Below are 13,729 nucleotides of genomic sequence, written 5' to 3'. Positions count from 1 at the left end.
AACCACTTCTCCCTGCCGATGGGCCTGTGACCGGGTAAGAACACCTACGGGAAATACATCCGGGTGCTGCCGGTTTAAAACATCTGGCAAGGGGCTTGGGTCAGGGGTCTTTGTAACCTCTGGGGCAGGATAAACCTTCCCACCTGCAATGTCATTGCCCATTATGAAGTCCACACCATCAATCGGGAAACAAGGACACACAGCTACAGGAAAAATGCCACTTACTAGGTCACTCTGCACCCAAATTTGATGGAGGGGGGCTGGCACATAAGTCATTCCAACGCCCCTAACAATAACATCAGTGCCGCTGGCGGTCTTTTCATCAAAGGCAAGTGCACTAGCCAGTATGAGGGACTGTGAACCACCTGTGTCGCGTAGAATGGTCACAGTACGCCCATCTCCAGGCTTACCAGAGAGTGACACCGCTCCTTTGAAAATGAAAGGTTTAAAACATTCGTCAGGCGTTTCAGTGCTAAGTGGTCTACTACCAGAAGAAGCGTTTTTAATCAGCCCTATCCCTTTTGGTTTACGTGGTGTTGAAACTGGCTGTCTTTGCCTGTAGGCCTCGCAATCCGCTATTAAATGGCCGGATTTAAAACAATAGAAACATTTCCGGTCTGACCTGGGACGAGGCACAGGCACCTCTCTCCTTGTGTCTTGCTCACCACTAGCCTTTGCTAGTATGTCGCGTCGCTCATGCTTAACAACACTGGTTTTATGGACGAGTGCGAACTCGTCAGCCAGGGTCGCGGTCTGCTGCAACGTGGAGACCTTCTGCTCATTCAGATATACCGCCATCCGCTCGGTGACGCAATTTTTGAACTCCTCAATGAGAATCAATTCCCGTACCGAAGCTAGGTCTGCAGCTTTACAGGCCATACACCACCGATCAAAGAGGATACTCTTTTCTCTTGCGAAATCCAGGAAGGATTGACCCTGCACCTTTTTCAGCCCCCGAAATCGCTGCCTGTAAGCCTCGGGAACTAGTTCATAGGCTAACAGGATTGCACTTTTCAGTTTGTCGTAGTCCAAGCTGCATTCAGCGGACAACGAGGAACAAACTTCCTGCGCCTTGCCCACCAGCTTGCACTGTAGCAGGATGGCCCACGCATCCCGCGGCCAACGCAAGGCTGTCGCTATCCGCTCAAACGATTCAAAATAAATCTCCACCTCAGTGTCACGAAATGCAGGGACCAGACGACTATTCCTTCCTACATCAAACTGAACGTCTGTATGTGACAGCGAAGCCACCACAGGAGGGATGGAGGCCTGCTGGAGTTCCAGCTGTCGCAGCTTGACCTTCGTCTCCGCCTCCACTTTCATCAGCTCAACCTCTCTAGCCCTAGCCAGTTCTGCGTCCAAACGCCTAAGCTCTATCTCCCTCTTCAGCTGGAACTCTCTCTCGCTCTGCTCCTTCTCCAGCTGGAGGCGAGCTAGACGGACTTTGAGCCTAGCATCCTGCTTAGAACCCTCTGATGACTGGATGGAGAGTGGATCAAAACGGGGCAGCGTCATAGGCCCCCCCTCGGGCAACCCCTGGTCCATAGGTGTGGACACTGCTGGTTCTACAACCTGGCCTCGAACAGGAGGCGCCGCACTTGGTCCAGCCGGACCGGGTGTGCTCGGAGGTTCTTGCATTACAACCACCCTCTTCTCCAACAACCCGGACACCAGAGCGGCTTTCAGCTCGGCTTTGCGTAGACCAGTGGAGACACTGATCCCGTAATGTGTAGCCAGCTCATGCAGATCCCTCTTCCTACAAACATCTAGCAGGGCAAGCGACGGCTCTGCTGTAAACCCAGCAATATCAAAAGTGGCCATGAAAACCCAAAATGGCCTGCCAAAACACAAGCAAACCACTAAAAGGCCACACACACACACACACACAATGCCTTCACTACAGAACTACACACAGGCGAAAGAGAAATGTGTTGTGTCAAAAAGTCAACCATTAATTGAAAAGCCCACACTCCCCCCAGTCCTGCCTGCTCAGAATCTAGCCTGTCCTAGCTTCTGGAGCGTACCAGGCTCGAGGCCACTTTAAAGGCAAATCATCAAGCGCCACAGGCACCGACAAGCCTACCCCCAACAGAGAATTAATCCCCACCCGGGTTTGCTCCGAAAATAAAAAAGGCAAAACAAAAAAACGAGTGTCCGAAGGAAGAGCAAATGCTCAGCTAGACACTCCCCTGTGCTAGCCGGGGAGAGCAGCAGTTGCCAAATGACCTTCACACAACTAACAAACACCTGTACGCACTTGTAATCAACCCAATTCCTTTCATTCCGATCCCGGACGAGCCCCCACTTTGTTACGTCCCCACATAAAAGTCTAGGCGATGAGGGTGGGGGACAGTAACAGTTAGATCCAGGTGGAATGAAAAGAACGCCAGGCAGAGGTATTTAACATAAAATAGATCTTTATTGTAGGCAAACACCTCAATAATCATATAAATGGCAACAACAAAAGGAGACAGCACCGCTGCTATAATAAGAAATCAGGGAGGTCAACCCAAAGTGGTAATGACCACTCAACAAAGAAAGCAACAATAAGGTTTCAACAGAAAGAGACAGCAACGCTGCTAACAAACAATATCCAGGCAGGCCACACAAACTAATGAAGGCCGCCGTCACTCATGGGCAATCACTGCTCAGTTAAACACTACTCACAAAGAGCCACACACCAGAAGGCTGGTCATACACAGCAGGCTGTTCCACACCTAAGCCAGTAGCATGCTCTGACCAGCACAGAGGAAATCCACCAGAAACCTCTCCTTCCTCCTCCACACTGCTCTTCTCCAGCTTATATCACCCCTGAGGGTAATTGGTTGTAATGAGAGCAGATGAGCAGCAGGTGTGACCTAAAGGAGAGGGCAGGGGCAGAGAGAGACAAGGGGAGGGGCCAGAACGAAGGAGGAGGAGAGAGAGAAGACAACACCACGCCCACACACTCCCACAGCCTCCCAGGATGTAACACTCTCACTTCAGGTCCTGGGAGATAGTAATACCCAGGAACCTGAAGATCTTCACAGTAGACACTGGGTGGTCTGATATGGTGAGATGGAGCAGTGTTGAGGGATGTCTCCTGAAGTCCACTATTATCTCTACAGTCTTAAGCATGTTCAGCTCCAGATTGTTCTGACTGCACCAGAGTACCAGCGGCTCAACTTCCTGTCGATACTTACAGAAAGACATAAAAGAGAGAAATAGAAAAGTGACATGTATTGAGGTAGGTCGGAGGGGTGACAATGTAATTTCACATGAGATAAAGTGGCAGGAGTGAGCAGCAGTACAAATGTGAGCCGTGCAAGACTAAAAGTGGCAAGTAGTGCAATATTGTCTCAGGAAGGGTTTGTTCCCTTCGCCTCCGGGTCGGGGAATGGATCCTGACCGTCGTCTGTGCTTATGCGTTGAGTGGCAGTTCAGAGTACACAGCCTTCTTGGAGTCTTCTTGGAGTACTGGAGGGTGCTCCTCCTGGGGACTCTGTTGTCCTACTGGGAGATTTCAATGCTCACGTGGGCCATGACAGCAAGACCTGGAGGGGCGTGATTGGGTGGAACGGCCTCCTGGATCACCAGACCTGAGGCCACATGTTTGGACACTAAAAGTAAAGAGAGGGGCTGAGCTGTCAATTGATAGTTGGATCAGGTGGAGGGGGAGGACAATGGACACCCTGGTGCACCTAAATGCTCACAAGAGTATAGTACCACAGTGTGTTCCAACACTGCTATTATGCAGAAAGACAGGGTTGAGTATCTTGCCCAAGTACAGCTGTTGCAGTGAAGGTGTTGAGTCCGAGAGCAGCTGACCTGATAGATGGGATCATTGTGAAGATAGAAACCTGGACCCTATGTAGCCGGTTACCAAGGTTACGTGAAGTACCCTCTGAGGGTCTATGAGAATGACTGCAACCATAACCGAAACCAACTCACTGATCTGTACCACAGCAACAGCGAACACGGAGAATGCGCTGCTACATAATAAACAGCCAAAGGAGCAATGCCCTCCATGGAGAAAGACACTAGAGGCCAAGATCAAGGTAGCACAGAGGAAAGCCATCTATCGAAGCTGCAGAAAGGGATGTTGTAGAAAGGGATGTCTACGAAGTTAGCAAGCTGCCCATAACTGAGGCCTTGGAAAATGCCAGGTAAAGACTCACAGCCTCGGCCAGCCAAAAAGGTATACCAGACATATAGAAAGCAGGAGAATCAGCCATCTGTACTCCACAGAACCAAACATATACGCTCACTGGTGAGAGAGTGATAAGAAAACATCCTCACCAAGGCTGGAGATGGAGCAGTACTGGAAGAGCATATGGGAGAAATATGCAACCCATAACGGCAATGCTCAATGGCTCGTGGATTTAGGGTGGCTGTGTCTCAGGTGGTAGAGCAGATCAGCTACTGACTGGAAGGTTGGTGGTTCGATCCTTGGCTTCCCCAGTCTGCATGCCAAGTATCCTTGGGCAAGATACTAACCCCAAGTTGCTCTCCGATACTGTATGTCCATTGGAGTCTAAATGTGTGTGTGAATGCTTAGATTGCACTTAAGTATAGAAGGAAGTGCTTGTATGAGTGGGTGTGAATGGGAGAATGATGCATGTTGTATACAGCGCTTTGAGTACTCGGGGAGAGTAGAAAGCGCTATATAAGAATCAGTGCCTTTACCATTTAAGAGCAGACTGCAGAAACCTCCCTGAACAGGATCCAGTATGCATCACAGTGGCAGACTTTCTTGTGGACCAAGAAAGGGTCTCAAGTATAAAGAGTTGGACAGCACCAAGCCCTGACATGAATCATGCCTAGTGGTTACTGAAGCTATTTAGGGCAAAAGATGCATCCGCCTCGTCCGAGGGCCAAATACCTGCAGAGATTAAGGCAAGCCTGAGAAGGCAGCAGAATGGGGAAAAATAAGATGTGGGCTAGTGGTGTGCGATACCACTGATTTCCTTTCCAATCCGATACAAAGTAAAATTCAAGGTGGTATCGACGATACTGTTCCGATACGATACTTTGTACAAAAACTTATTTTTTTTACTGTATCTTTTATTGTATCTCAAATTATAGCTTCATAATGATTACAGGACATCAGATTACTTGTTCTTATGACTTAATAATGCAGTCCCTTGGCCCAGAAAAATATTACCCTGACTTCTATTAGTTATGATGTGTAAAAATGTTTGCAAATTCCTCTGGAGCTCAACATGTCAGTCTCAATATATAATTCAATTATAACTCTGAATTGATGTTTTTCAACCATTACCTCCGGTTGCAAAACAGCCCCAGAGCATAATTTTATTACCACCATGCTTGTTAGTTGGCATAGTGTTCTTAGATTTAAAAGTCTCACCACTGCTTTTCTAAACACACTTATCTTTATGGCCTAATAGCTCAATCTTTATTTTGTCTGACCATAAAGGTTTTTCCAGGAGTTTTTTGTTCATGTGCCCAGCTGCAAATTTTAGTCAAGCATGAAAGTGTGTATTTTAAACTAAATGTGAAATTGTAGTTCACTGTAGACAATGGTGCTTTGTGTCCCAGCAGTTTCCAGTTCATGACAGGCTTGAACCTTGGTGGGGTTTTTTTTTAACTGAACATCCTAACCAATATCCTCTGACATCATTCAGATCTTAGCAAAGTTGTGACATATTGAGACAAATAAAGTTCCTTCCCACAGCCCCAACAGATTGAAAATCTGTTGACAGTTCTGTGCCAGGAAGCCAGCTAATTAAAATTACCTATACTACCACCAAGAAGAGTGGTCAAATATCTCATCAGATTTATATCAGGAGCTTGTTTACGGCTTCCAAAAGCATGTAATCAAGCAAAAAACTGGCTATAATATAATACTAATGGGGGTATGTAAGTTATATTTTTAACCCTACACAGTTGTATGAAAAAGTGTTTCCATCCTGAATTCCTATTTTTTTTATATCTTTGTCAGAAATGTTTCAGCACTGCACTGATGCCTTTACCAAACAGTCTTAAATTTGGATAGAGATTCACAAAAACATATCTCAGGGTTAGTTAGGCTTAAGCCCGATGAGAAGTATTGAACTGCCATCTTAAGTAGTGTTCACGAAATCAGGTAGATCAGCGGGAGGTTTGGTAATCAGGGCAGGTGCATGGGTCAGAGGCGGGAGCCTAAGATGAGCTCCACCCAGACAGAGGAGAGGGGGAGAGAGAGAGCACACAACAACAATAAAACTGTCATGCACCACAGTGCGCGCACACAAACGGGATCCAAAAGCAGACTCAATAAATCAAATGCGAGCAAGAAAACAGTTTATTGCTTTAACAAAAGGTGACCTGGAACAACCAAAGAAACAAAACGAGGAACTGAAGAAAAAACGGGAAGATAAATGACACAGGGAAGCCATAATCAGGACCATGGGAGGCTGCAACAGAAAGGGGAGAAAATTACTAATGAGCTGGGAAATAGGGAGACACAACAAGACAGGGCTTTAGTAATTGGCTTACGATCAGAGCGGGACAGTGGGACTCAGAAGGGGGGGGAAGTGTGTCTGTGCGAAGCGAATCCGAGGAGGCAGGGATGAGGACAGATGATGCACTGCTCGCAAGCAGGAGGACAGGCAGGTAGCAGACACAAACACCGGATCGTACCCTAGGCACGTGAAGGCAGAATTAACGCAGTTCAAATGACACATATGTACAAAGCTTTTGCGGGAAGCCTAGTTACCCCCTGAGGGGTGATTAACGGACTGGCGGGGAGCATCCGTCAGCGTGGGTTAAATAGTCCTCCAGGTAATTGCCCAGAATGGAAAACAGGTGTACAGGTGATGGCCCAGCCCGGGGGTGTGGCCACCAGGGCAGCCCACACACTCCTCAGACATAGGGCCACAGACCATGACAAAAACATGTGGCATGACAGAGAGTAATATATACACACACAGTTGTGTCATGGGGCCCGTTCTTCGTACCTCGCTAAGTAAGTTAGCCGGATTTGACTGTTGACGATTTCGCGTGATCCTGGATCGTTCGGTTCTTCGAAGCCCATCCGGGACTTGCTGTCATAGCAACAGAGCCGTAAGCGTAAACCTGCTCGGGAGCAGGTTTACTTTATGTAAACAGGATTAGATCGCGGCCACTCAGGTATTTCCGCTTCATGTATACGAAAGCAACAGCGATATTTTACCACTGTTGTACCATAAATAAATAACATCAATGTAACTAAAGATAATGCAGCACTTGATCCTTTTATTGATGTCACACAGATACATACAGGTCATTTCCTAAAAAAGGGAAATGTACTATTAACATTCTATTACATGTATGTGATTATTACAGATGTAATTCAGATTTCAGAGTAGTAATTGCAATTTACTTCGTGTAATCAAGATGGGAGACCACGGCTATAAAAGCGAAGGTGGATTTGGGAAGCCTGTTGCAGCCATGTCCTGTCCGTATACGCGAGCCACCCATTGCGGAAGGTGCAAGATTGATAAGGAGAGTCCTCAGAATCCAGCGTATATTGCGGGACAGACAAGGATCCTGATAGAGAGATATCGATTTTCCCGTGAGGGTATTATTCACTTAACCAACTTGTTGACGAGGGGGTGCAGGACCACCACCTGTCTTTTTTTGCGCTGCCCCTTTTCTTGGTTGCTGTTATAAACAAACAAACAGATTATTTCAGGGTCTCTGTCCAAGAGACGAAAAGCAATATAAGTGATCAATATTACCATTCTGTAGAATATTCTTATATTTCACTTTTACTTGTTCCCATGTTCTAGTGGGTCCTGTTGTGGCTCTAATGTGAAAGGGGATATAATATAACATAATGTAATATAATATAATGTAATATAATATTGGATAATATAGTGTGATATGATAAATCTACCCTACCACCTACTGGTGTTGGCCAGAGGGGCCGATGGCGCGATATGGCAGCCTGGCTTCTGTCCCAGGGCAGCTGTGACAGCTACCAGTGTGTGAATGTGAGAGTGACTGAATAGTGGCATTGTAAAACGCTTTGGGTGCCTTGAAGAGCGCTATATAGATCCACTCCATTATTATTGTTATTATTAAATTACTTACGAGTTTAATTTGTCAGCAACTTTCTGCCAGCCCTCTCTCCTTGCTTTTGCAGCCTTTGCAGTGTTCCCTTGCGTTTTAATTAGACTCTGAAACTCCTAAAATCCCTCACTCAAGAGTTCTTGCTCTGCTGCCGAAGAATACCGAGCGCGCTCCTTCGACATTTTCGCCGACCAATCAAAGGGTTGCCGATCAATGTTTCTACTATCGATGCGTAGCCCCTGTTGGGCCACCCAGTGATCTCACATTACTTCATCCAGCTATACTAATCGTCAACAACAGGTGTGTTCGGGGAACCGGAATAGCGAGCTCAGAGTTAGCGCGATGATTTGATCTTGGATGTGTCATTTGATCTTGGATGTAGTAAGCGACGTACGAAGAACGGGCCCCTGGTCTCGGTGCCTCCCTGGCAGTGTAGAATTAAAAAACAAACAAACAAACCATTACAAAAGCACAAAGGTAAAATGCACCATATTTTAAAATGCAGTTGCATTTTTGAGCTTGGACTTATTTCATGTTATTGTTATATCCAACAGGCAAAAAGAAACTGCTAAATCAGGTTTGAAAACTAACACGGATATGGTGAGTAGAATGACTTATTCTTCAAACATCCAGAATATGATATGTCATAATAAAGGTAATTCTATTATTTACTAAAGTGTCATTGAAGTCTATAATTGTAATCTTTAATAGGTGATGATCCTCAGCCCTGCTTTCATGAAATATGTCCATTATGTTTGGCTAAAAAAGCATGGGAGGTATCCATCCACTGGCTTTCTGACTTTAGTTCTCAGCTTGTACTTGTGTGATGAGGTAGGTTCAAGAAACAGATATGATAATTCATTTCTACACCATTCATTATTGGCCCATTGGTTGTACATGAGAGCATAGATATCATTTCCAGCTTAAGCATTACCACAAGGGATCTTTACCATCTGATTATTTCTAGAGCAGAATTACCTAAATATCATTAAACTAGCTGGGACAATATCCCTTATTTAGATTTGACAATCACAGATAGACAATCTGTGATTGTATTTGGAAGGCCTCATAGGGAACTGGCAGTTGGCCCTAGGCTGGATGACCCATGTACTAATGAGAAGTGAATGAATTAAAAAGGTGTGGAGGTTGGAGCATTAAAATGAGAATCAAATTTTACATTGCAGCTGTTAAGGAAATATACTCTAAAACACTTCTTCAGTAAAGACTCAGAGAAGAGAAACACACAGAACTTCTTGCTAGCAAGGGCAGCCTCCAGAACTGAGACTCGCGCTAAGAAACTGCCCCGGTCTTTATTTATACTTCAGTGTGTGTGTGTGTGTGTGTGGGGGGGGGGGGGGGGGTCCTGCTGATCAAAGGGTCATATAACATGAAGGCACAAGAGGTACATCCTTGGTCAGGAAGAGGGTAGTCTCCCCCTCACCCTAGATGGTTCACCCTAGATAACACGGTGAGGAAGTCCAGCAGTTCATCTAAACAAAAGGCACTTAGACTAAAACAGACATAGCTACGTTAAAACAATAAAACAAGGTACAAGCTCTTCCCATGCTCCCAGGATGTGGGGGTGCATTCCTGGAGTGCACACCAAGCCTTTTGCGGCCTGCTAGAGATCACACATCCTGTCACTACACAATGATTATACGCCTCTAAGCATACATGGTTAAATATTTCCTAATACAAATAACTACATGCAGTATTCTACCATATGCGAACTTATATCACTAAAAGATTATACTGACTAATAAGTACAATTTTCCATTGACAGCAGCCGTTCCCCAACTGTCTGTGAATGGCACTCATGGAGAATTGATCTATGATCATACAAATGTGTGTATTAATGATCATAAAACTGACCTCAAAGCCGATTGTTAGTGAGTGATACTATCTTCAGTCATTATGCAAATGTACTGTTAAGGCTTGGGAAACCTGTAGGACATTTTTACCAATGAAAATGCTATGTCCAGATGAATAGAATTAACTTACCAAGATTTCCATACACAGATGATTGAGGATACATCAAGACATAAGTTTTTGAGGCTTTTACTTTTAGAGTCCTTTCCTTCAAGGAAATTAGGGGACCAAGGGACTTGCCCCCCTGTCCTTAGTCCCCTAATAATACCTTTTTTAAGAGCAATGCAGAACACATTAGTGGGGGGATAAAGTCACTCTTTACATTGATGCATCAATCAGTTAATCAGTCAGGAACAGGTTAGTGATAGTGGTAATAGTGGTTAATAGTGGTAACTATTAACCTTGATTTCTTTCCTATTTCTCTTTATTCAGTTTATCTGTTTATTATTAATTGTGTGTATTTATTATAGTTTTATACTGTTACCGTATTTGCATGTTGAAGTGTTTGTTTCTTGGCCTTTCCTATTGCCTTGATAAGGCTCTTGGTATGAGAAAATTCCAGGGGATAGTGAGGGTGCTAGTAGTAGAATATATGACAAGTACAGACAATCCCAACTTATACAGACTGTATTTTTATTTTTGGTTTTTAATAAAATATACTTAAAAAAGAAAAAAAGAAAAATGGAATGGCAAATCGCCTGCACTGCATTAAGCTAAAGCACAGGTGTCGAACTCCAGGCCTCGAGGGCCGGTGTCCTGCAGGTTTTGGATGTGTCCTTAATCCAACACAGCTGATTTAAATGGCTAAATTACCTCCTTAACATGTCTTGGGGTTCTCCAGAAGCCTGTTAATGAATTAATCATTTGATTAGGGTGTGTTGACCCAGGGTGATATCTAAAACCTGCAGAACACCGGCCCTCGAGGCCTGGAGTTCAACACCCCTGAGCTAAAGCATGTTAATGAAATCTGTAGTGTCTATAATCTATAATTATTTTATGTTAATTTCATTTGTGATTAATAATCCACATTTTTGTGTCTTCAGGTTGATGTGTTTGGATTTGGAGCAGACAAGAATGGAAACTGGAATCATTACTATGAGCAAATCAAAAACAAACGTCTGAAAACTGGACAACATCCTGGAAGGGTGGAATATCAATATATCGAGAAACTTCATAAGCAACGGAAAATTCATTTTTTCAGAGGATGGTAATCTGGCTTTTGGTGTCTCTCAGGGGCATTAAGATAAGCAGCCCTCAGAACTGTAGAATTAAAATAGTTAAGAATAGTAGATCTAAAAAGAAAAAACATGTGTAGTTTTGTTAATTAGTTGCGTGTTGGGTATCAGAGATTACTTATTTTTGGAAGTGTTTACATACAATAAAGTCCTTTCAGTATACCACCATACAAAATAGGTTGTCCATTTTGTTCATAAAACGGTTTTCCTCCACTTCGGCAACTTATTCTTCAGCATATTTTGTCCAGTATATCCACTATCTGTCCTCTGCACATGTTGAAACCATTTTAGTCTTGTCTCTCTAGCTACCCTATCTGAGCTGTTCCACTGATATATTAACCCTTTAAAACCGGTCAGAGCGGGCACGCTCCGTTTTGCGTAACTATTTTTAAATCCCGGTAGCTCTGCAACCACATGAGCTAGCGCAATAATTTTTTTTGCATATGAAACCGGAGGAGTTGTACTTACATCTTATGCCATCAGCTTGTCCTAGGTCACAGTTTCCTTCCACATATAGCTTTGCAAAAACTACATAAAAAGCACTTGCAGCAACAAAAACATAATATTCCAGAAACACGCTTTGCCGATCCGATCAGCTGTTTGTAACACTTCCTACGTCCATCAGCGTGAACTATCGCATGTCCGCCATGACCTGCCCGAAACCGGAAGTGACGTCATTTTCGCGGAAATGTAGTTTTTTTTTACCATCAAGGCCTCATGAGCCGATACTGGTGTTTTTAAAAGTTATGTTTGACTTTATGACTTTCTGTGTCATTTCTGGGATGCTTAGGACTCATATTACACTGCTGGAAATAGTTTATTTTGATGCATATGCTGCTTTTTTGCAGATGACCACACCTTACTGCCGTGTGCAGGAGAGAAGTGACTATTGCGTTACTTTAAAAAGAAAAGTTTAACATTTTTCCAGGGTATAATTGACCATTTTTAACTACTTTTGATTTTACCTTTACAGTTCAACTTTAAAAACTATTTACTTTGCTTGTTTGGTATCATTCTTTCTTCTTCTTTCTCCTCTCTGTATGCAGATAGATATATATAGATATATATATATATAGAGAGAGAGAGAGAAAGAGAGCTAGATATAGATAGATAGATAGATAGATAGAGATACAGTGGGGCAAAAAAGTATTTAGTCAGGGTTAGGGTTAGTCTGACTGTTTGAGGCTGTGGACAGGTGTCTTTTATACAGATGATGAGTTCAAACAGGTGCCATTCATACAGGTAACGAGTGGGGGACAGAAAAGCTTCTTACAGGAGACGTTACAGGTCTGTGAGAGCCAGAGATTTTCCTTGTTTGAGGTGACCAAATACTTATTTTCCACCCTGATTTACGAATAAATTCTTTACAAATCCTACCATGTGGATTCATGGATTTTTTTTCACATTCTGTCTCTCACAGTTGAAGTGTACCTCTGGTACAAATTACTGACTTCTGTCATCATTTTAGGTGGGGGAACTTGCACAATCGGTGGCTGACTAAATACTTTTTTGGCCCACTGTATATATATATATATATATATATATATATACATATATACATATATATATATATAGATGTAAACGCCCAGCACGCCCCTGCGGGCGGTTTATCCTTCAAGTTCGGGTCCTCTACCAGAGGCCTGGGAGCTTGAGGGTCCTGCGCAGTATCTTAGCTGTTCCCAGGACTGCGCTCTTCTGTACAGAGATCTCCGATGTTGTTCCCGGGATCTGCTGGAGCCACTCGCCTAGCTGGGGAGTCACCGCACCGTGTGCTCCGATTACCACGGGGACCACTGTTACCTTCACCCTCCACATCCTCTCGAGCTCTTCTCTGAGCCCTTGGTATTTCTCCAGCTTCTCGTGTTCCTTCTTCCTGATATTGCTGTCATTCGGAACCGCTACATCGATCACTACGGCCGTCTTCTTCTGTTTGTCTACCACCACTATGTCCGGTTGGTTAGCCACCACCATTTTGTCCGTCTGTATCTGGAAGTCCCACAGGATCTTAGCTCGGTCATTCTCCACCACCCTTGGGGGCATCTCCCATTTTGACCTTGGGACTTCCAGGTTATACTCGGCACAGATGTTCCTGTATACTATGCCAGCCACTTGGATATGGCGTTCCATGTATGCCTTGCCTGCTAGCATCTTGCACCCTGCTGTTATGTGCTGGATTGTCTCTGGGGCATCTTTACAAAGCCTGCACCTGGGGTCTTGCCTGGTGTGACAGACCCCAGCCTCTATGGATCTTGTACTCAGAGCTTGTTCTTGTGCTGCCATGATTAGTAAAAGATATCTATCTATCTATCTATCTATCTATCTATCTATCTATCTATCTGTCTATGGTTCTTTTATTCGTTGAAACTTCCAGAGACTGCACCGGAACTCAGTAGTCATTTCACAAAACCTTTATTCATCTTCATTTAAGCATGCACTTCTAGAAGGGAAGACGAGGCCGGTGTGTCCCTCTCCAAAATCTTCACCCCTTTGTTTGTTACAGCCGGCGTCCCCATCATAAAACCCCCTACGGTGTGGAGAAGGGTCTGGCTGCAGCCACTGTGGAGCTCCACAGTAGCCGGAAGCACGTGATC

General features: G+C 44.3%; 1 protein-coding gene across 2 annotated transcripts in view; it reads left to right on the top strand.

Moving 5' to 3' along the window:
• The window catches only part of LOC113014532 (CMP-N-acetylneuraminate-beta-galactosamide-alpha-2,3-sialyltransferase 1-like), a 43,178-nt gene extending 31,657 nt beyond the window's left edge, over positions 1-11,521 (top strand). For both annotated transcript variants that reach the window (XM_026156126.1, XM_026156127.1), the window contains 3 exons: positions 8,589-8,634; positions 8,746-8,865; positions 10,947-11,521. In XM_026156126.1, coding sequence (XP_026011911.1) covers positions 8,589-8,634; positions 8,746-8,865; positions 10,947-11,114 — 334 coding nt within the window. In that variant the 3' untranslated portion in view covers positions 11,115-11,521. The remainder of the gene's footprint in view (positions 1-8,588; positions 8,635-8,745; positions 8,866-10,946) is intronic.
• Positions 11,522-13,729: the final 2,208 nt, after the last annotated feature.

Source organism: Astatotilapia calliptera, chromosome 22 (genome assembly GCF_900246225.1).
Source record: "Astatotilapia calliptera chromosome 22, fAstCal1.2, whole genome shotgun sequence".
NCBI lineage: Eukaryota > Metazoa > Chordata > Actinopteri > Cichliformes > Cichlidae > Astatotilapia > Astatotilapia calliptera.
Note: the sequence above shows the minus strand (reverse complement) of the source record. Positions and strands in the feature narration are given on the sequence as shown.